The 24655-nt window shown below is 35.0% G+C and overlaps 1 protein-coding gene across 1 annotated transcript in view; it reads left to right on the forward strand.

Moving 5' to 3' along the window:
* The window catches only part of SCEL (sciellin), a 42099-nt gene extending 17801 nt beyond the window's left edge, over positions 1-24298 (forward strand). Inside the window, exons 9-17 of the mRNA XM_086479780.1 lie at positions 788-859; positions 11704-11763; positions 13407-13463; positions 14785-14844; positions 16357-16446; positions 19864-19938; positions 21247-21355; positions 23149-23251; positions 24282-24298. Of these exons, the coding sequence (XP_086335906.1) occupies positions 788-859; positions 11704-11763; positions 13407-13463; positions 14785-14844; positions 16357-16446; positions 19864-19938; positions 21247-21355; positions 23149-23251; positions 24282-24298 (643 nt within the window). The remainder of the gene's footprint in view (positions 1-787; positions 860-11703; positions 11764-13406; positions 13464-14784; positions 14845-16356; positions 16447-19863; positions 19939-21246; positions 21356-23148; positions 23252-24281) is intronic.
* The last annotated feature ends 357 nt before the right edge of the window (positions 24299-24655 follow it).

A 24655-nucleotide genomic window follows, 5' to 3' on the forward strand; every position in this document is an offset into this window, starting at 1 on the left:
TTGCTCTAATTTTAGAAAACGAATTTATTAAATTAATTCGTTAATTAAATATACATTTTGTGTGGTCTAAATTAGGAAAAGATTACTTAACCAACCTGTAATTTCATGGCTTGTAATTAAGACAGCTACACATAGTCATATTTTAGTCATAGTTTAGTTGCCATTCTAATAGGAAGATTCTCTAAAGAAGCATGTAACTTTTATTTCCAACTGTATCAGCCACCTTCTTTCTTTCTTATAATTACTCATAATTTTAGTATTCCTGTAGTGACCAATCTGATGATTCACACGAATAAGTAAAAATAGGAAAGTGTAATTGCTTACTTATTTAGTTTTTAAAAAAATCAATACTTTGCTAAATAGTTAAAATGTTAGTCTTTACTAAATAAGTAAAATTTATTTAGTAGGTAGTAGAAAAGTATTTAAAAGTTCCTTCGTTACTAAAATAATTTTGAAAGAGTAAAGAAACTCCACTTTATTCTATATCCATACTAACAAAACAGCTAGTCTTGGAATACTAATTTTTCAAAAGGCTCAGTGGATGCAGTAATCTAGTGAACTAAAGCATTACATAGCTGTTTATATATTTTTAATATATAATTCTTTGTATATATTATATATATATACATATATACAAAATTAAAGAAAAAATCCGAAAAAAATTTCTCAGAGAAAACACAAACTCAATGTGATCACACTTGTAATATCTAAAATGGTAACCCATTTAAACTATATGATCCAAATGTCTTCTTTTGGGTTAAGTATGTTTTCACCATTCTTGTTGCAGGGCTGCCTTTTCACTAGAACAGGTGACCCCTCAGAAATCGAAGACTGATGTGGATGATAAAGCTGCAGCAAGGTAACAGAAGTAGATATGATCAAAGCAATGTTTTGATAAACATTGATAAATGTGATAAATGTAATATTAAGTACTCAATTTGCTTGATTCCCGTATTTGATAGGTCATTCAGACATGATGTGTGATAAATGAAGCATTTATCTAGTTCTAACAATTGGCCTAGAAGTACAAACTTTGAGTTCCATCTCATTGACTTGCTAAGTTATCTCAGATGTTTCATTTTTTATTCTTTCAGCTGGTCTAGCCCACACCTTAGAGCCGTGTATTGTTGCTGCAAATGTTTGGAAACAGATGAATTGCAGTAGTATGGATTATATAGGATGTTTTCTTTGGTCTTCAATAAATTGTGGGAGAGATAATATCTACACATTACTATGGATATAAAAAAAAACTCAGCTAGTGCATTGCAGTGTTAACATTTTAAATAGTAAAACCCCAACATATACCATTCAGTGTGACAAAATTACTACATTTAAACAGATGGACTTCTTCTTGTGGTATGAGTCAGATGGCATATGTACTAATATATCTTGGAAAGTGTACAGAATACCATGAAAACTATTGGTGGAAAAGACACAGATTTTTTTTTACTGAAATTCCAGCAAATTTTAAGTTTCTCTACTGATGGAGATGCTACATTTTTCAAAACAATCAGCAACAACGATGCAAAAAATTTGACTCTGTGACCTTGATCAGAATAAAATGCCTGAATACGCAATTAAAAATGAATGATTAAGAAACAGATTTGTAGATATGCACTGAAAATGACAGTAACTCATTTTGCAGTTTCTACCTGGAGGTATTAAATGGTACAGCTTTCTGAGGTCTGAAGCCACAGTCTTCTTTTGAATCATGCCCCTCTCCCCCAAAGCCCCCAATATGTAAAAAAAGTACAAAATAATTAAGAAAAACATCCAGAAGATGTCTGACACTGTAATCCCTAGGAAAAATGCACTGTTTCAGTGAAACATTTTCCTGTCAACAAATGGGGGAGATACTAGAGAATTAAATACGCCACTGTATTAACTAGGGAAGTCACAACCATTTTTCACTCCTAAAGGCTTGTTTAAGTCTTACTTAATCCCCACCCTCAATCAGTTCGCATTCATCATCCCCCGGTGGCTCTCATTACCATACCAAGCTTTGTATTCCCATCCCTCCATTCGTGGAGAGCTGGAGGAATATTTTACTGGTCTGCAAGTTTCTATGGTAACATTGCACTGCTACAGCTATTTGTGTCAGTATATAAACTATAAGTAGCCTGAAATCTTAGTGGGCAAAATTCAGCCCTCTCTACTCCTGCTGTAATTCCTTTACATTTGGCTGGTTCTTCAGATGTCATCCATCTGCTGCTGATGTGTTAGCTTCACAAAACTACAGATTTTTGTTAAATTTGTGCTAACTGAAAATGTATTAAGCAGCTGGCAGCAGAAGTGCCTTTTTTTCTATTAAAGATATCATATAGATGCTACACTTTGGGCACAAATGATTGTGCCACACAAGGGAAGTAAACAGTTACACAAGAAGTATTTTATTTATCATTTATTAGAATAAAATTTTATCTTATATTATTTAATTTCCTGCATTTTTACTTAGAAAGGAAAGATTTTCAGGTCATGCTTTTTAAAGTCATACTTAATTGATTGTTTGTCTTTTGCTCAGGATTCTGATAGGGATGCTAAAGGAATAATGAATAAATTTCAGTATAAAATAAGTGGAAAATGGCAACTGGTTTTCTAGAAAACTGCTCATGAATGCAAGGAAAATCTTTTGGAAGGGATTTACCTGAAAACGATGTCAGATACTATCTCTTTTGGCTAAAAGTGTAAGTTTCATTGTCTACCGTTCCATGCAAGGCCTAGCACTGGTTCTGTTAGCATAAAAAGCAATTTTTGTATTGTTTTCAAGTACAACAGTGAGATGTGGCATCCATCTTAAAACATAGATTATACAATAATATATATAGCATATCTGGAGGCATGGACATACGGACCTCAACCTTTTGGATGTGATTAACAGAATGGAATAGGCATCTCGTGATTAGTTAGGGGATCTGTAGGTAGCCTAGACAATGTAAGTAGGCTAGAATCCAGAAAAAGTAAAGATAACCACTGTCTAATGATTGTGTATTTTTCAGAGCATAACAGGTTGTCCTCAAATCAGGTCCCTTGGTACCTCACAAATGCAGCAGCATATGAGCACTGCATCGGATACATAAAGAGACATTTTTCTGATTTACTCAATGGGTCTTTTATTCATTGCTTATCAAGTTCTTTTTGTGTTTTATTTCCCTTTCAGTGGAGATGCCAGATTGTCACTTTGTGGGTTTTTTCATTACAGAAATGTAGCAACCATTAAATGCAGGTGTTTAAAAAAATGCATTTTTAAAAGAACCATGTTCTGTGGGCAATCCTGTTAAACCACTTCAAACATCCCGAGGGTGTTTAACAGAGCTTTAGTCAACCTTCCATTAATGATTATAGTTAGGATGCAAAAATGTGTATTTCTATAAGTTGCTTTTATATGGGGTTCACTTGTATTCAACTACGCTCCTTCCTTCCATACGACCTATACAGAAAGTAACAGTATTTGCCACACTGGGCCACGTTTACCAGTGCAGTAACAAAGGTATTACCACCAAAAGATGCAGAGTAATCAACAAGCCATATTTCCAAGAGTTCGTAAGTTGTAGAATTAATAAATTTATCCTTTATTTTGCATAGATATATCAGAATTTGTGTTGGACATTCTTGAGGAGAAGCTTTTGGGGTGATAGCAACAGGGGCTATATAAGAACATAGAGAGAGATCTCACTCCACTCTTAAAACAACCATAGTGAGATTGGTACCAGTGAATGACTACTAGTCTTTCGGGGCACAGGGCATATTGTAGAAACTTTTACATGAGCAAGTCTTTTTGATCTGCTATCAACAGCAGAGTTAGGCTAAGGAAAATATTTCAGCTGCGTATTTGTATGTATGTGGGTGGGGGAGGCAATTTCTAGGGAACAGAAACAAGGAACTAGAGTATTTTTCTGACATAATTAAGCAGACACTATATTCTTGGCTCTTTAGCATTTTATTTTCTACACACTGAATATTAGTTCTGCACAGGGTTTTCCTATACTGTGCAGGGTAATGCACTATAATTACTCCTGCCAGATAGTAGCAAATTTAGGCAATGCTGTAAATATGTTTATATTTTGCTCCTTTTTAATGATATTCTTATTTGACGCAAAATGTGTTGCCAGTTTTAATTATAAAAGACTGAAAGAACAACACATTAATTACGTGTGCTTAAACTAGCTCTTGAAACAAGGACACGCTTTTCTGTGTCTATCAACATTTGGGAACTTTAAAGAGTGGAAAAAATAAGATACAGATTTTTTTTTCAAATTATTTAAAAAATACGAGTACATTGATATTGACTTGGAATTTTCCAAACCAACGGAATTAAAACCGTCATGTCAGGTCTCCTAAATGAACATTTATTGGTAAAACTTCTATTGTTCTAGAGCTGTAAAGAGCACAAAACTGACAGAACATGTAGGTGCATTTTGAGGCATTGGCCAATTATGTGTTCCAAATACATGAAAAAGATAAATCCGGTCTATGGAGAGAGACAGAAAATTTCAAACAGCCACTAGAAACATCCTAGAGAATTATCTTAGGTTGGACTAAAGTTTAGAAGGACAAAATTAGAAGGCATGACTCCCATGCTGGGTATTCCTGTGTGACTTTTCCATTGTGATGTCTTTCTTATTTGCCTTCATTTTTTAGTGAGACCTTCAGGAGACCTCTAAAGTGTTCTGGAGGACACTTGTGTCACTCCAAAAATGTTGGAAGCAAGGATACTAAAACAGAACTCACATAGGCATACCCATAACTCAGTAGTCGTAACTGCAGCCAGATCTTGCTTTGGATACAATGACAGTTTTTCTTTATGGTAAAGTGAAGTGGCTTTACACTTTCTAAATTGGTTTTGATAGTACAAATTAATACAGTCGTTTTTGACGATACATTTTTGCATTTCAGCAGAAGGCACTTCCTAATGACAGGGACCTTCTGCCTCTCAACTCTGGCAGATTTGGCATTCAGTGGAATGCTGGTTTACAGTTTTTCTCCATGTTGATATGAATTATTTGCTGTAGCAGAGCTTATGTGAAGAGATCCAAGTTCACTATTCCTAACTGAAAAGTTAATAGAGTGTTTACAGGGTGATACATGTCCTCCAAGCAAAACTGAGTAAGTTGTTGTCATTTTTTCAGTGATCTTTCCCAGTCTACCTTCTATAAAACATTCTGATCAACAGCTTCTTCCTCTGTATTTAACTCCAAAATCCTCTGGGCTAAGCATTACACTAGTTTTGGCACAGTATAAATTGGCTTTCACAGTTGACTGCAGACCTCTTCTGTTCCCTCATCCTCAGCTGTTATTGATGAAATGTCTGAATGAGGGCTCCTGGCACTGATTAGTGAGCATAGCAGTGTGGAAGGAAATGCATCCTCCTTCAGAATAAATGCCACCCTTTTCTCAAAGAACTTCTTTATTTATTCTCAGTTACACATGAAAAAGTCTGATACAGGGACAGTAAGGCAGCCATGGATGGCAGATCAAAATTCAGCTGGCCCATGATGTTAAGCTTTATCTAGTGAGATGCCTGACATACTTAATATATTCTAGACCAACTCTTTTAATTCATATTTGAAAGATCCAGTTGGCAATTGGTTTTTGTCATCTTCTGTGCTGACATGACTAGGTCAGAAATGCCCTTCAGGTTTTAGCCAGTTTTGGTTAGTGTGTTCTTTGCATCATGTCAGAAGAAGAAGTGTTAGTCAGAATGCTTTGTAGGTCAACTGGGAGAGATCACTGAAGAAAGGACAACAGATGCAACTTCTTTTGTATCACATTTAGAAATATTATACCATCTATTAGACATAGGGAGTCACCTCAGTAGTTTTTATAATCCTGCTCAGGGCTTTTAACAGAAACAGATGGAGATCTATTAAAAATACTGTTCATGACTCCTTTAATAGATCTGCCTCTGGATTGCTGATGATGATGCTGATGATGACAGAGTGAGTAGATCTGAAACCTCACTGAGTATCCTGAGATTTGACATGAAATGCTCCACTGATTAAAGACATTATAGCAAGTCTTCTGAAATCTGTGTGGTCCTTCAGTTTTCTGGTCCATAAAACAATACCTACAATATTGGTGCTTGGGTATTATGTCAACTGTTTGTATATCAGCAAAGAGGGATGACAAAATTCTAGGTAACAAGGAAAGAATGCCTTCAGGAATTAGGGAACGTTTGGAACTAGAAATGGGCTCAGCAAGACTTCTACAGGTTAAGTAAGCATTCAGTGAACGACTAAGGAGTTGCGGTCACATACTCTCCTGCCTGATACATGAGGTTCAACAGCAAGGCTGGGGTCTGTTTAAAATTTTGTTTCTCACTTTCTTTCCCACACACGTCCAGGATCAATATTAATTTGGCCTCAGCATAAGGACAGTCAGAAAAATGTGATCAAACTTTTAAAATCTATTTTTGTGGATTTTTTTCTTCATTGTCTTCAAAATTTGAAAATACAAACATTAGAAAGGTTTTCATTGCTTTTCTCATACAACTAATGACATCACTAAAGCTCTTTTGTAGGCATGGTTCACATGTTTCTTGTTTCTATGACATTTGAAACTTTATCTGAATGTTTTGAAGATTAAAAACAAAACAAAACAAACCCCAAAACCTATTAGCTCTGCTTGAATGTGTGGATGGGATTCATTTGTGTTTTCATTTTTGATGGTAATTGGACTCGTGACCAGTTAAACCAGAACTATTATCATCAAAATAAGTGAGATTCACAAACATATCTCACAGAGCGGGACTGAAAAGTATTAGATTTTTCTCTCAAGTGAACTGAGTTAGAAATTAAATGCAGACTGAAAGTGAAAGTAAAATATAGACAATCCAATTTCTCTTCATTTTAATTTCCCTTTTTGTTTTTGTCTGAGAGGCATAGGGGTCCCAGATATGGCAGAATAGGAGTGTCTGGTTAAACTAAGCCATAAATTTTGCATGCAGCCTGCCTTGACAGCTTTTTTTAAACGTACTTTATTTTCTTTGCTAGCCTTTTATTCTGCTGGACTCTCTTCATTAGTTGTCGAATTTCTAATCCTATTTTACACAAGCAGCTAGAGGCAAAATAGCAGACAGCAGAGCAAAATTCATGGTTAACAAGTTTATAGCATGAGGGCCACAGTGGCCCAGTTGCAAATAGGTTTTTCTGCCCTATAGAGTGGGGCTTTCTTGTAGATTTGCAGTGCAATTGTAAGCATTTTTCTGCAAAGGCATGTTAAAGGCAGAATAGACTTTTTTTCTGGAGGTGGTCACTTACAAAGGGAAAAGTAAATGAATCAACAGAATTGTCTTCCATACTTCAGTGATGATAACCACACTTAGGTCTTAATCAAAGTCTAATCTAATCTAATGAATTTTATAATTGAATTCATAATTTTTTTCAATACTTGATCCTTCTGTACAAAACGTGATACAAAATCCTTTGTACTGCTGTTCCAATTATACAGAATACAAATATATATATTTGTTATCCTGAGTTAGGTGCTCCTAAAAAATTTCAGTCATGTCCTGTGGCTGTATTAAAATATTTCATCTTCTTGAATTTATGAGCAAACTATATATTCTCTTCCTGGCAGGCTGTCTAACCTACCTCATTCTCATCCATTTTGGAAAACAGTCACCGTAGGCAGAATGTTCACAGTGATGTAACAGCTGTCTGAAAATACTATGCTTGGAGGTGGCATCCTTTGGAATGACCTATGAAAAATGTCAGCATCTATTACAAGCCACCTACCATATTTGGAAGATATTTCCCCAAGTTTGTCTAAACTGCTTTGTGTAGAAGTTTCATGCTGCTGTTTTCCATCATCATCTATATTTTAAAAAATCACTGACAATTCAAGAAGTATGAATTCAATTCGGCCAGCCTTGAGCACTGAAGTAGTTTATTTTTTCAAATGACAGTTGTACCTGCAACCAGAAAGACTTCTCCTCAACAGCCTTTCACTGCGCCTAATATTCTTATATTCAAGGAGCTTCTTTAATGTGTGAACATACAGTTATCTCTTCCCCACTTTAATACTTGACAACTTTTTTAGAAGTATTAGAAAAGGTATAAATCGTGTTGCTGATTTTTAGCATGCTAACAACTATCAAAAGAAACCTGAACTGAAATTGTGTTTAGGCTCTGTACTGCCCATCCACTCTAATTTTTAATGTGAGACTGGGTTATGTGGTGGTATCAACACTAGTGCCCACAGTTTGATATTGCTAAAGTAAATGTTGCTTTGCTAACAATGAGAAATTTAAAAAATCAGCAAAAGTATGCCCTGAACTTAATAAGATTAATTCTGACCTACCCACTATGTCCTGCAGTTTGCCCTACTTTACATTTTATCCTTTTATAAATAACAGCTCTCAAACTTTAACTTTAGCTGCTAATAACTGGAACTACGCTTGAACCAGTACCTTGAACTTGCATATCCTATGACCTCTCCTTTGCACTAGCCAGTGACCTCAAGGCAAAAAACTTGCAAGATGTCAGCCCTGATTACTTGCTGTAGTCATGTCAAGCAGATGTTTCATGATGGTGAAAGTTCGAGAAGTGTTAGCAGTGCAATAAATTAATACCTTCTAAGGGTTGTGTTTTACAGAAGTGATGTTCCATAGGAACCATAAAGTGTAGCTGAACAAGTCAGTCAGCATGTACTTTTGTGCTGTAATCTGCAACTACAACAGTTTCTGTTCACTTATTCGGACTCTTCAGTGTTGGCGTTCTATAAATCAGGCTGCTGGTTGACAAGGAGTGCACATGCAGCCTACGCTTTTATTACTTTTCTTAATATCCCTTTGGACAGCAAGTAAAATCTCCCTTGCAAGCCAGTCAGTGCATTGGGATATTCAAAGCACTGAAAATAATGTATGAGGAAGTAAGAAAATGCTGTTGGCTACAAAGTCATGATGATTTAAAGCCTACAGAAGGGAACCGATTCATCTGTCCCTTGGGTTGCACCAAAGATTAATATGGGACAATAAACACATTTCTGAAGGAATGATTCTCAAATTATCAGAAGTTTGTAAATTTTTTTTTTATGGTTTCCAAATAGGCAGTAGGTCAGGGTTGAACTATTTTAGATAACTCCTCTTTTTTTGTTTGAAAACTTTGTGCAAAGTGAATGGAACTATTTAAGGTAAAGCAAATCTGAAGTTACCTGGGAAGAGTGTTAAAATACGTGTGAAAACTTAAAAAGATCATGTTTTAAAGCCAGAAACTCCCTGCTGATCTTGAGGGAATTTCTTCCTTCCCGGTTGACAGAAAAATGTTACCTACAACAAGAACTAGTATATAAGTGATATAACTTCCCAGTGTTCTACAATCAATTTCTATAGCATTATTAACTCAATTATGTAGCATTCAATACAAAACCATTAATATATTTTTACATTTCATGCAAAGACTAACACAGAAATTTCTAGTATTTGGGCCTTGTGGTGGGACCATATTTTATCTGCATTGTGTTTGATTATTTTGATAGGAATTATATAAATATAATGAAATATATATGTCTTCAATTAATTTATCTGATTCTGAAAGAAGAACCCCCAGGAATTATTAAAAAATACGAAATTGAAAACTGTAAAAAAGTGAATGCAAAATTTTATATCTATACCATGAGTAAAAATTTCAAATTTATCTGTTTCACTGAGCTAAGTCTTACAAAAAGCATGTTAGAATTTGGTTCTCCACATGCTTATATTCCTTTGAAAATCAGACATAGGAGCATACTGGCCTGCAGGGCACAGCTTTGCTACTGTCACAGCCTTTCTGTTGCTCCATGGTGTGAAAGTCCGCAGAAGTAAGCACAAAGGCTACTGATAACCCTGCTGAGTAAACTGCATATAGACCCATGATTGCAGCCAGAATGAACAGGAGTCCCAAATCTCCTGCTTTCTATGTTTTGGGTGAATATGCAACACTGAGGCCGATATATATGTGAGGGTTGCATAGCACATAAAGATCATAACTGAGGTAGCTGCAATTGTGAAGCTTCAGTGGGCTTTATAGAAGACTTGAGATGCATATTTTAAATGCCTCTAAGAACATAAAGGAATGGAGGAGGCAGGAGGCAAGAATAATAACGCGTATTTTAGTCAAGCCAGACATGTGCACAGCTGGAGGATTTTTCTTAACAAAAATTGCAAAAATATAAGTTAACAAAGTAACTACCTGAGGTCTTACTAGACTTACTATCGTATTAGTGTTGCTGACTCCAAGTACTGAGGAAGCAATTTGCCATCTAGCTCATAAAGGAAAGGATATTTTTGGATAAACACAAGAATCCAGCTTCTGCAGGAAAACACTGAAAAGTGTGAAATCTGTGGCAATATAAAAAGAATTGGCAGAAATATATAATATGTAGATTTATTAATTACTGATATGGAATTCCAGCTAAATGGTAGTAGACTCTCCTTGTATTGAACTGGTTTTGTTTCATTCCTAAGCAAACTGAGATCTTGATAATCTCATCAAAGGGAGCCCCAAAGCTAACAAACATGACCGAGACAAAATCTCAAAAGGCTGTCTTTATCTTTCACTGAGATGTTGTTTCATGACAGAACTGTTCAGAATGAAATGTCAGTAATGAGACGTATGGAACATTGTTGACTACCAGGTTATAGAACAGGTCCTACAGCAGGGGCACTCTCATACCACCGTGGGCATCACTCTTTTCCCATTGGTTTCTTTTGAGGAGTCAATTTTTCAATATTTTGTAGTGAGTTAAGGTTACTGGAAGGTAACTTTGTAGGTAAAGTTCCTGGAAGTTTTTCAGTAGAGGAGTTTGCAGCTGGAAAATGCATTTTTGCAGAAATTAAGTGTTTTATAGAAACATTAACACCAGTGCAATCCTTTGAAAGGAAATAAAAGCAGTCAAAGTAACACCTCATGTTTTGACTTGATACTACTGAATGTTCCTTTCAAAGAGTATAAAAGACATTGATTTACATTTCTATTTTGAATAGTTATTTTACATTAATATAGATTATATGTTTAATGTTAGTATATTGAAAAAATAAAATTAATTATCCAACAAGATCTAATTCAAGGAAGACTTTTTTTTTTTTCCTTACATCAGATAACAATAGTAAATCACATCTGATCGCTTTTATGGAAGTTCAAGAATCAGTGATGTAACTAGTTCTCAGCATCCCTCAGTTTAAACATGAACTTTATTGTGAGAAGGGAGAGTTTAATTGGGAAGGGGCTGGCCTACATAGCCTACCAAATAATGGACCTTTCTGACTAATTTAGTCAGAAAGACTTAGTCTGTAATTACTTTTTAGGTAATAAATTATTCTTGCACATGTCAGGAATACTTGGCTAATTGTATTATCTGGTAAAGTTTTTTGTTATATCACAGCATGTTGGGGTCAGGCACTTTTTGAAGTTGTCTGTAACACATGTTCAGGGGGAATTATCCTTTTTGATATAAGTATTAGGCATAACTTGTTTCCAAAACATAATTTGGTCCTCTTATTCCAGAAAGAGTGTGTGCTTATGTGAATATGGGGGGCATACGGCTGTGTCTATGAATATCTTTGAATTACTAAAATGATGTATGCTTTGAATTTTTCATCAGTTTGATTTTGTCTTTCATAAAGAATGTGTCAATTACAATTTCTTTTTAAGTGAGCATTTAATTTGGCTAATTGACAGTTGGCTATACTAATTGTGATTTGTTCTAATTTTCATTCTGTCTCTAAAGGAACCAAGATCTTGATAACCTCACCAAAGTGAATCAGAGTTCTTTCACAAGTGACAAGGAGTAAGTCTTCAAAGCTTCTCAGGCCCTGCTTTTCTAAGGCAGTGAGTAGTCTGTAACTATGAGAATGTCAGGAAAGGTAATGTTGCAAATCTGTAAAATGTTTACAGATTAATAAGTAGCGTTCCTTATACAGAATGATGAATATAAAAATATACTAATTAGCTGGCATGTGCACTATCAACTAAACAAGTAGTACCTATGGCAAGTTTCCATACCTGCTGTACATGCTTCCTTAATAAAACTACTAAAGAAATATTTTAATATAGTTAGAGAAGGGGCATTAAACGAAATATTGTAGAACTCATGGATGATAATTGTTGTCCCAATGGGGTGTGAGAAAGCATTTCAGTTAGCAAGGGCAGTAATCCATAAAGAACAGCTTGAACTTGCATTTTTGAACAGCACATCAATTCAGTGTGTTTCAGGCCAAGTATCTTCTGGTCTGTAAGCAGCGCTTCAGCATACAGAAAGAAAGGAACCGCCAGGGTACTGTGCTAGTAAGAGATATGTAATATTTGTCACACCTAACAGCAAAATTCTACAGATAGCTTCAGGAATGATGTTCTAAACAGCAGCAGCACTGTCAACTGTGGCAACACAATCAAATGTTGCTAACGTGATCATCTATTTTACAGTAGACAATCTCACATACATGCATACATACATATGTATATATATATGTACACTTAGCACTAACCTGTAAGTTTATTATGATTTTTTTGCAAAATATAATTCACAGAGCATTTATTAGGATAGAGTTCAAGACTTCGAGACACTACAGAAATTTAGGACGCATCCAAAGTTTAAAGATCAATAAGCCTATTATGGATTGAAGTGAAAGTTACCAGTTTCACAGAGCTAACTTAGCCTTTTGCTTTTGATCCCTACTTTTACCTAAAGAGAATCAGAGTTTTTTACATTAGTTAGAGGCTTTTCATAGGTCATTCCATTCTCTAATTCACTGAACCATTTTAAAACAATTTAAAAAAAAAAAATCCAGAGGAAAAACTAGCCATCAGTTTAATTGTATTTATAAAGTTTTAAAAATATTTACTTATACATAAATTTTATGAGTCTTTGGATGCTAACATTTTCAGTATAAGTAAGACATAATCAATGCTTTGTTAACTATGATGACATACGGAGGTAATTTCTTGTCATTCCAGAAGCAAAAATATGTGGACATTAGGACATATTTTTAGGTGTCGTAGAAGTTTCTTAGTTTAAATAAAACCATGGGTTTTTTTGCAAATTAATGATGCAAACAAGGTTTAAGCTGCGTGGAGCCTGTAAATTAATATTAAATTCTTTGAAAGTTCATGTTTCTCCTTCACTATTTTCACTGGCAAAGAGCAATCTTAAACTATGGCATTGATATGATTAAACAAAGCCTTTTAATTTTCTTGGCTGTACTAGATAATATTTTTTATTTAATTGTACAGAATTGCACCTTGCTAGTGGAAAATTGTAAACATTTTTTTATTATGGTAAATAATGTAAGTATCTGCAAATTTTGAACATAAATTTAATTAACAATTTACTTTTTTTCTTTGATATGTATGCATAAATATATTTCTTACTACACTATACCTCCTCCCATAGGGTGAATATATTTTAACAGTTGTATTTTTTTGTTGTTTCAGAGGAAAAGACCTTGAGGATTTTACTGAAATAAATACTGCTGGACAGAAAAATAAGAGGCAAGGCTGTCATGATCTTACCCTTATATACTTACAAAATGTTTGTGGTTGGTTGGATATTAGTATTAATACGTTCTGTTCTGTAAAAATCATTAGAGGAGTCAAAATTAGTATTTTTATTTGCTTTAAACCATAGAATTTTAACTCTTTAAAATTCCTCATTAAATGCAGGCTAGTAAATATAAATAATTCAGTATGGAAGAAACACAGGTAGTACTTGACTTTATCTTACTGGAACTCTAAATAGTCAGTGCATGACCTCAGAGTTCTTTAAATTAATGTGAAATGCTCTGTCAAACTAAAAATTACCCTTTAAATACAAAAGAGGAGTATCATAAATAAATTTTTTAAATCATCTTTTTTCTTAGTATCATTATTGATTTTCAAGTAAGAACCAGTGTGGACTTTTTTTAATCTTAAACAGTTCTTCAATGGATAACATTCTTAATTTTAATTACACACCATTCAATATGTTAATGTAAAATTATATTAATATATTATATAGATGACATATGTTAATATATGAAATTTATTATAAGAAAACAGCTTTTTCACAGACAGTGATTTATGAGTTACTAGTCATATGGCCCTAGAGATTGTATACAACCCCAGATAACAGCAGTTGTTAGAGGAACTTGGACTGGATATAACAACAAAGCAAGTAACACACTTTATTATTTCCATTGCTCATGGTGCTGGTGTCTGTACTGAATGAAATTATGTTATCAAGTTAAAATGATAGAGCCATAGTCAGTTTAGAAGATATAGACAGGCCCTCCAATGTCGCATAGCAGCACAATGTAACACAGCAGTCATAAACCGAAACAAGAAAGATTCAGACTGGGTGTTAAGGAGGACTGTCCAGAAGTGGAGGAGGTTGTCTGGAGAGGTTTTGCCATCTCTGTCCTCGGAGGTTTTCAAGACCCAACTAGAAAAAGTCCTGAGCAACCTGGTCTGACCTCAGAGCTGCCCCTGCTTTGAACACGAGGTTGGACTAGAGACCTCCCAAGGTCCCTGAATTCCAACCTGAATTATCCAACAATATTATAATGAGCTTAGAATTTTTGAGTAGTTTGTCGCTCTTTTGTAGTGTCACACTGGGAAGAAACTAAAAAGTATTGAAGTTTGAACTGATAACTCTTACCTCATAACTAACTAAACACTTCTAATATGAAACAATTGTGATACATAGTGTAGTCAGGAATCTTTCTTGTGAAATGCATATAATTTTCTTGTTCAACATAAGTAATTCAACCCATTTAATATGTTTAGGTCAAATCAAATAATTTGATTAATTCTGAGGTCTTTCTCACTTTCACAGAGATGAGGACCTTGGTGATCACACTGAAGTCAAATCTGTTGATGATCAAAGTAAAAAGCGGTGAGACTCAGTTCATAGTTCTCTCTAAAATTTAAAGAGCCAATATCAAGAGTTGCAGCTGTTTAGTGAGGTACCAGAAAACATGAATTCTTAATACAAGCAAGCAGAATTTGCATAACTTGAGTAAGATATCTGCGTTATTTCTAAAATGAGACTGATTAACCAAATATAACAATATAGCTGCATGGATTTTGATAATAAGTAATTACTCAAACCTATAATCTCCTGTAGTAAATGAAAATGCCTGGTGACAAGATTGTCATAGGTATTTTTGTGCTTATCTAGGTCTTTTGTGAACTCAGCTGTTAGGATCTCAAAGAAATATAAGTAAATGCACTCACAGTTCGAAAGTTTCACTGCTACTAGATTTCATTGTTTGCAAAAAATAAGATTCATTTTGGTCAATTAAAGTGAAGTTAGAATTATGTTTTTAGGTACCGTTTGGATGATATCTGTTTGAGTCTTCCATTTAGTTATATATCTAAATGAAGAGGAAGAACTTAGCTATCTGTATAAATAAGCAGGTTTGCTATTTATTAATACAAAATATTTTAATCCTAGCAGTCCCACTTCACAATCTGACCAGAAAAGCATATACTGAATATCTACGGTGAATGAGTTTCTCTTTTAGTTCTGAAAGGAGGTCTGCCCGATTAGGAGTCAAGCACAATAGAGGGTGCTGCTTCATGCAGCATGCTATGCATATAAAACAGTGACCAGCACTAAGCAAGATTCATTCAGCAGAGCTTCAGACCTTGGCAAGCTCACTGAAATAAATCAAGCTGCAGCCCAAACATCCAGAGTTAAGGCTTATAATCATCAAGTTGTTTCAGAATATAACCTTTGGCAAAACCAAACAAGAACAGCCTTTGTCTGAGCTGCTTTGTAAAATCAACAAAAACATTATCAGCACTTATTCCTTAAATCCTGTAATTTGTCTGACAAGGTTTATTTTTATGTTTAGTTGCATGTCAAGTTTGTGGCAGGGAAAACTGGAGGAGACAAGTTTCCTTTGTTTGAATCGTGATCCTGCTTTTTAAAATAAGATTCTACGTATCTGTTTAGCTGGTCATTCCTAATAAAAACATAACCGTAGTATACCCAAAAAAAAGAAAATTTGGAACTAAAATATAGTAAAAGCAAGAATAAAACATTACAGAATACTGCCAAGAAAATGCAGAACGTTATCAACCACTGAGACATTTCTGCACAGTCGGAAACCTCAGTGGGCACTCTTGGGGAAACTAGAGCTCAATTAAAGTTAGATGAAGTTTCTGATGTGGATATATCTACCAGCATAAACTAGAGGACTTAAAATTATAGGTCAGTGATTCCATTATTTTTCACAAACCACAATTTATTAACAGTAAGAAAAAGATAAATTTATTTTACTTACTGTTTCCAGCTCAAGCTTCTACATTTATAGCTGTAAGTGTAACTGAAAGCTGTGTAGTTGAAAATGAATTTTAAAACTGTTTGTTTTCTTGTTGTGCGGTTTCTTTTTTTTTTTAGGATAACTGAGCAAACATTTGAAAATCCTCCAAGGGCTCCAAATTATCTCTCAGAAAGAAACTACTCCAGTGACCGTGCAAAAAAGACCAGGTACTGTAGACAATGAATTGAGAACCGTAACACCTGAAGTGACATATTTCTTGTGAAAAAAATTAAGAGAAACCATCTTTATGCAAGAAATTTCAAGGATATTTAGAAAACTCACACTGATTGCTGGAATCATGCCAGCCCCCTTCCAAATTTTGCTTCCAGGATCCCACACATAGAAGCCTACAAAGCGTAGCTCTAGTGCACAGAGTGGTGAGCACAAGACATACCCTGTGTAGCTCTGGAGATGTAGCTGAGGCATGAAATTTTGGAGAGCAGTTAAGCCAGAATTCTTATAGAATCAGTAGAGGAAAGGCATTTCCTGCATGTTAGATACACCATGCTCTCAGGGAGCTTATTTCTTTCCGAGGCTGTAAGGAAAACATTACACTCTTCACTCAAGTGCCTTGTGAAGTTCCTAAAACTAAATGGGATGAATCAGAACCCATGTATCATCTCATATTGCAATCACTGAAACTGTAACATGGGTTTCTGACTTTTTGACCTGGTACAAACTATTTTAAAAACCATTTCTTTTGCAATACTCTTGCTGTAGTAGAATTCTGTCTCTACAAGCACACGTATTGCAAATCTGACTGATATTTGATAGAACTAAACACCAGGTCTGTTTATAACAGGAAATCATTGAAATAAAGGAAACAATATATTTTTCTCCACAGTCAAAATGTATTTTCAAGAAATACGACAACAAAAAATGAATGAAAGACCTTTTTGGATTAGGAAAACCTCTCTTCATTACCAACCCACGCATCTATGTAGATTAATTAAGTATTAATGTAGACAGGATTGTTTAAAGACATAGTCCTACACATAAGGTGTTGTATTGCTGCGTAGTGGTCGTGAACTGTCTGAGTCAAGGCTGATGACTTGGAAGGGAGAGGAGGAATCTTCTATTGAGCCTTACTAATAGGAAAAATGGCAGTCACAGTCTGGTATTTTATCAGAACTATGGCCAATGTCCCAATCCTTAAGCTTATGCACATCTGTGTCTTGGTGTGGGTATGACTGGGCACAGGATCTTTGATCTCTCATTTTCTTACATTTTCTATAGGAGGTTGGAGTGTGGTTGGAATTTGTGTATTCTGAAAGTTGCACATGGCATTGAAGGCCAAGTCCATAAATTGGCTGAGAACAAAAGAAAATCCAAACAGCATACAGTTTAAGACTCAAAATGAATATTCAACACAAAAAATTATTAGCATTTTGCAGCATTTTGCTGACATACTGCTTCTGAAGGTTAATGTTCTGATTATCTCTGAAAATTAAAATAGAGAACAATAGTACAAGAATGGCAGGCAAAGAATGTGCTTCAATATGCAGTGTTACCTTACACTTGACAAAATGTATAGCCCCTACCTGAAGCTCTAATCCCAATTTAATTTATGAAAGCTTACTAAATGAATGGTCTTTGCAGGTTATTCTTTCAGGGTTTATGCAATAGGTTCTACAGAGTATTTATTGTTGAGTAGTTTGCTGTATAAACAAGTCACACCGTAGCAAGTAAAGGAGTGGGAGATATGAAAGAAGGGACTTGATCAGATACGCAGTTCTCAGGCTGCATTGTGGCTCAGTTTCAACTTAGCGTTTTGTCAAGCTGTCTGGCTATGCATTTATTTGAAAAGGTTCTGAGTTTCCTCACACTTTCCGTTGGCAAGTGTAGAAACCTTTGCTGTAGCTTCATATTCTTTTTGTTCTATACAGCACATTTATTTTTTTTTGAAGATGTGGTTACGTATATTTTTGAGTATTTAAATCATAATACCCTAGCCAGTTATTATACTCCAAGTGACGCTGTTCTCTACACTAGGACACTTGAGGAAAGTGTTTTTCTCTATACAACTTTCTATAAGATAACCAGTGCTATTTTCAGGCATGCTGCATCTAAATACTTACATTAAGTGAGCAATGCACAGTACTTATTTTGCCCTGATCTCAACCCTGATTTACTAGATAGCTTGAAACGTCAACCTGACTCACCACTAGATTCTGCAGCTAAATACAATGAATTAAATGGAAGATTTGAGAAAAGTAAGCTTAACAACAAAAAGAAGCACAGACAGGCTCATAGTTTATAGGAACAGATAGATCATGCTCCTATGTCACTTTTCAGTATAACAAGAAACTTTAGGCACTTGTACCATCAATATAGTCCACCCCGCATGTGTTGTGCATGTGTCTAGCTTGGTCGGGGCAAAAATAGCCAGGAAAATTCTTTTAAAAGGTGATCGCTTCGCTTTGGTTTGCTTTCCTACTTAGTAAGCCTACTTTCATCTTGCCTGAAATGTAAATGGAGCACTGGGTGTTCATTTTGAGGACACAATTTCTCTGTGGTGAGATAACTCAGGTTGGCTACCTTGCTATTAAATAACAAGCATATTGTTATGTTCCTTGAAACGTAAGTAAAACAAATATCATTTAAGCTTCTTAGTAACTGCACAATTTTAATTCCTTTCTAGTGTTGTGTAGAAATCAAGACAGACATATACACATTACAAAAGGTATTTAGAAAAGTGTATCTGGGCTGTGTAATAGCTTACATGTGCATGTTATCAGTCTGTTAAACTTTCCCTAAAAAAAAGACGTTCTGCAAATATACACGATTATAAAAAATTGTTCCTAACATTGCAAAACATTATTTAAGAGTGATATGAAACATGTAACAATTACCATATACCTTAGGAATTTCTGGAGGAATAGGATAATTAAATCAGTTCAGAAATGTTCAAAACATGTATGGCAAGATGACTTCTTCAGGTGTCACATACATGCTAATCCCTTCCACGCAAACAAAACTGACAGTTAAGTAGCTAGAACTGGGACTGTTAAAAAAGGAAGATTTAACTTCCCTGACAGTTAAATTCAATATATTCCTTCCTACTCTGATACAAGGAACAATACAGTTACTGTAGTGAACACAAATCACACATTGAACAGCCTGTATTATAAAGGCCCTCCCTCTGCTTCTAAGGACATGTTGTAATTTTGTTTGGCTGTTTGACAGCTCTTTGAGGACTAGTGAAAGAAGGGGGAAAAAAGGGAAAAACGCAGTGTGTCACCATTTCCTGATTTGTATCATTTAGGTTGGGACATCAGCACAGGCAAACCCAATGCCATCATGTAGATTTTCCTCAATGGGCTTGTGTATTTAATTTTGAAATGTTGAAGAATCATTCAACAACAGAACACAGTCTAAGGACACTATATTTCTAATTTATGCTTCTTATTTGATATATTTTTCTTGATGGTTGTGAAAATACAGAAAAAGAACTCATCACCAAGTAAGATTTTTTTTTACAAGCATGTTGCATTGGTTTAATTTGCATATTAGCATCAGTGTAGTGAAACCTTTAAAAATAAAAAGTACTGTTTAGTGATTGCTATGCACTCACTGCTTCACAGCAAATCATCATATGGTGCCTATGAAGAAAATATAACTGGAAATACTATCAAAACTGTTTACTCTACTTCTGATCGGTAAGTACACATTAATAACATTGCTGAGTATCAAAAGACGCAGACATTTTGTATAAGCATTCAAGTTTTTACACAAAAGAGAGCGGTGGAAGTCACCATTAGGCTCATCAGACAGCTTTTCACACAGAGCTCCCTTTCAGAGGGATCTTGCCATCAAATCATTACCACAGTTCAGCAGCCTAATGTTATGTTAGGCTTGTCACAGCTGACATTTGAAAATATCTATAGAAACAATAGCCAATGCCTTAAGCGACAGAGTTGGCTTCGTGATTATGTAGGTTTCTACCTCGGGCAGCTGCTTACTCTGCAAAATTTCCTTCCTTTGTGAGAACGGTGTCTGTAAGGACCAACTTTATGTACAGATCTGGAGGAATATGTTCACATGACAATGCTGTTAAAAACTCTATGTTTTCACACCAGTTAAGATATTCCCAAATATAAGATAGATATTTGCTCAATCAATGCTAATATCTTACCTCATGGGGAAAAGAAAAAATAAATGTGCCTGCTATTTTCAGTGCAGATAATTTGGACAGTCCCGTTACTTGGAAATACTGAAACAGAAAAACTTGTATCTTTTCCAACGTATGTATAAGGAACTCTGGGAATGATTAAATATTAGTACAATGGTTTATTGTTCAGTGGAAAGGAGTAAGACCAGTTGGTTTTGTAGTGCAAAGCCAACACCAACAGTTGTATCTGGAGAAACTACAGATTGATGTCACATAAGAATGCAAAAAGAGCTTAGAAAAATTTAAAAAATATTACAGTTATGAATACCAGATAGGCTGTTCTGTACATGTGTTCACTATAACTGCCATGAAGGTAGGATTTCTGTTTGCCGTGCAGAAAATTAAAAATGTTTTCAGGCACTTCCGCAACATAGAGGAGAATTCTGTATCAGACTGATCAAATGATGGCAGTTTAAATTGAACTACCAATTTAATTTTGTGATTAAAACATCAAAATCATTACCCTCCACTTCATCCCCATGTAGTATACATGCTCCCAGACATTCAGCAGCTTAATACAGTCTCATTACTGTTTGAAATCATCAGAAGACCGCTCTTTCTATCAAGGTATTTTTGCTACTTGACAATTATGCTCAGCAATTTTCCCATCATAGAGCATGTATATTACACCTGTCAGCTAGAATGGAGAGAATATACACATGACATTCTTCCATTTATGGCCGTTGTACAGTATACAAATGTCTTTCCCACGTAGTGCACTAAGTTTATCAATTTCCTCCTTGAGATTTCAATGATAGCTCTTTTTCTGACAGCTGATGTTATATTATATACACAGGAGTATAATTGGAAAAGATATATGTACATACTGCAGGAAGCCCTTGGGCATAGATGCCAAAATGATCTTAGATGCCTTGCAAATTTGCTGTCATTCGACTTGCTTCAAGGTAAGATTTCACCTGCTACTAAGAAATATCATTTGAATGCAATACCTGCATTATATTACACATACAATAAGAGAATATTTAGGCCTTAAGCATTCTCCACCTGGGAGAAAAGGAAGGCTTGCACATTGGAGGAGAAGATTAATGTAGGAAATACTAGTCTCTCTCTCTCTCGCCCCTACACAATCCCTTCCTCTTTCTTTCCATCTCTCTCTCTCCCTCTTCCTCTACTCTCCCTCTCCCTGCCTCTCCCTCTCTCTTGCAGCCATGAGGATAAAGGATGCCGTGGAATGTATCCTGAATGTCCTACACATTTATAAGCCTTCAGTTATACATGCTTCCAGTCTGATATATTGAATTATGTCTTACTTATACTTTCTTCATATTGTAAATAATTTTTTTAATGAAGTTTTGTAGATGTTCTTGATTATGTGACATCTAAAACCACGGCTTGTGCAGAAGCCACAATTAAAGACATTAGTAAGAGGTATTTAAGCCATAGAGTGAAATCATTTTACGCACTGGCATCAAAGATTTGGTTAAAATTTGGTTCTTATGGATAGTTTCTGCTGTAGGATAAAATATTGCTGAAATTGAATATGTCTTTGCCTCAGTCTCGTTTATTAAAAATTATGTAAAAAATTTTTTTCCTATTTCCGATAAGAATGAAAGCACAGAAGACATTTTTTTTGCTTATCATTCCAAAGCCTAAGCCTCAGCCTAAAATTCACTCTTAAACTTTTCTCAGAGTTTGCCTACCAGTGCTCAGCTCTCTAGTCTGTTTTCTTTCTGCCTCATTTGTCTCAATTCTGCTTGCATCTCCACACAGAGCTTGTTGTCCTAACAAACAATACTCCGCAAAATCACTGCATTAGCATAGCTCATTTTTCTGACCAGTCTTGCATAGCTTTTACTTCTGCTTCCTACAGCAGTTCTGTTAGCCTGTTACTACATGAAAAGTAAGCCACAGCAGAACACAGCAGTAAGGTTGTGCTTAACATGTATGAAATTACATATGCTTTCTGTCTCATATGGACTTTCTGAGCTCTGTGAGCACTAGAAATGCAATTTCTTCCATGGAAATCACTATGCAATACCTCCTCAATAAGAGTATTGCAAGTAAATACAAACTCAGGTTTGCTTCCATTCTTTTTTATATAGATCAGCCCACATAAAGAGGAATGGGCTTTTTATGCAGTTAGGAGTGTTAACATGTTGGTATTGGCTGAATTATCTGTTAAATACTTAATCTTATTTTTAAAGTTAGATACTTTTTGCTACCTATTCCCAAGCAGGGACCTGTCTGGCCAGCAAAATTCAGCTTTAGTGTAATGACACATTTATGAAAGCATTGGCAAAAAATTAAACAACTAATGTAGGTCTGTGGTTCATGCTTGGAGTTATGTATTTAGCTAAGTAGTGCCATTTCTCATCATTAATATTAATTTAGCTCCTTACAAATACCCTGTATCCATTAGAGATTTGCATGTAGCTGACAGCACTACCCTTTGGAAATGTCTGGGGAAGGAAGGGGTTAGTGAGTATAACAAGAACATAGGAAACCAGTTGAGACTTAGGTATTTGATTTTTAAATGTCTAAAGGTGAGATATTCAGATGTCTAATTTACTGTTCATTACAACTACTCTTTCAAAGTTCAGACCTGGTGATATTGCAGTACTCATAACCCTATTCTGATATGGGGTTGCTTACTTCCTAAAAGACAGCATGCTGAGAATGAACATTAGAAAAGGGTTTAATTCTAATTTTTCTTGTTACTTTTACTTGTGTGTTGAAGTGTGAAGTATGTAAAAGACCACTGGAAGACCTGAAAGCTGGAGACAGCATTTGGATTTACAGACAAACTGTGCACTGTGAACCTTGCTATTCCAAAGTTAAAGGTAAGATCCAAGATGTATTATACTGAACAATGTAAAGAACTTCATTCAAATAACTTCAGTATATTACACCACAGCTATGGCTTTTGCTCATGTCTGTGTACTTAAACCTTTCCAAAGTATTTCATTCAGTAAGACTGAGTTGCTTAGGATGATATCCAACCCCAGGCTCTAGACACAATATTTATTCTGCACCTGTGAGGGAGATCTCTTAAGGTCTCACTGTAATCTGTAGAGTCCTACCTGTGCAGTCAATGGAGACACCCACAGTGACTGAGGCAATGGCACCTTGCCCTGAAAGTGACAAGAATAAATTGCAAGGCCATCTGAGAATCAGGTTGTTCTACTGAAATGAATAAACCAGAGCTCAGAGGTATTTTCACCTAATGTAGTCATTGTGACCAATAAAGAGAAGATATAAAATCTATTAAATCTTAATGAAAATATTATACTATGAGTACCATTCTTACCTTTGTAAGGAGCATAGTGAATAAACAAATAAGTAAGGCAGTGAAGAATGAAGCTTTTGTTTTATTAATTTTTCTAGAAGTTGCTAGATTTTAAGCCTTCTCTGTTCACGGCAACTATTAATTCATAATACTATAAATCAATACCTCTGCAACAAATAAAGACAAATGGAAACATAGATGAAATGTTCTAATAAGCTGGTCTTCATCCATTACTTCTGAGATATGATCATGTTAACTAAAATTATATTAATCAATTTGTTTTGTTAAAATACCTTGTGTTATTATATCATTGCAAAATTCGATGGGAAGACTGAATTTTGCGATTAACTAGATTATAAAATTAATAAGGTATTGCGAGAGATCTAAAGCTGTAGAAAGACATACCAAGGGTCTGTATATTAAGCATTATAAATTGACATATCCTATTTCAGCAAATGACAAGATGGGACAGTCAGACTTCAGTAGATTTTCTAAAAAAATAAATTGATCTAAAGTTTCCTTGTGTGACATTTAGAGAATACTGATTTGCTTGGCATTTCTGATCAATCTTTTCTCTCTTGCAGAAAAATGGATCTACTAATTTTGACGTACAGAAAGCAGGATTAAGAAGTTACATTAGTATTTAGTTAAGTGTATTGGCCTGTTAATTCCAACTACTATAGAAAATGATTAATTTTTATTGCCAGGAACAAATAGTATGAAGGCAGTCCTACTCCATGGTTCCCAAAGGAATTAATTTCATGAGAATTTAGATGCCTTTTCATACATGCATTCCAGGAATGAAAATAAGATATTGTTCAGTATATTCATCAGATCTGTGAAACTGCTAAACTGTATGTAAAACTAATTATAATTTATTGAAATTCTCTGAACAGCAGGTCATACCTACACATATGTTTGAAGGGGCTGTATTCTCTACTGAAAACACAGCTCCTCA

The sequence above is a fragment of the Leptosomus discolor genome, chromosome 1, assembly GCF_034619465.1.
Source record: "Leptosomus discolor isolate bLepDis1 chromosome 1, bLepDis1.hap2, whole genome shotgun sequence".
NCBI classification, from domain to species: Eukaryota; Metazoa; Chordata; class Aves; order Leptosomiformes; family Leptosomidae; genus Leptosomus; species Leptosomus discolor.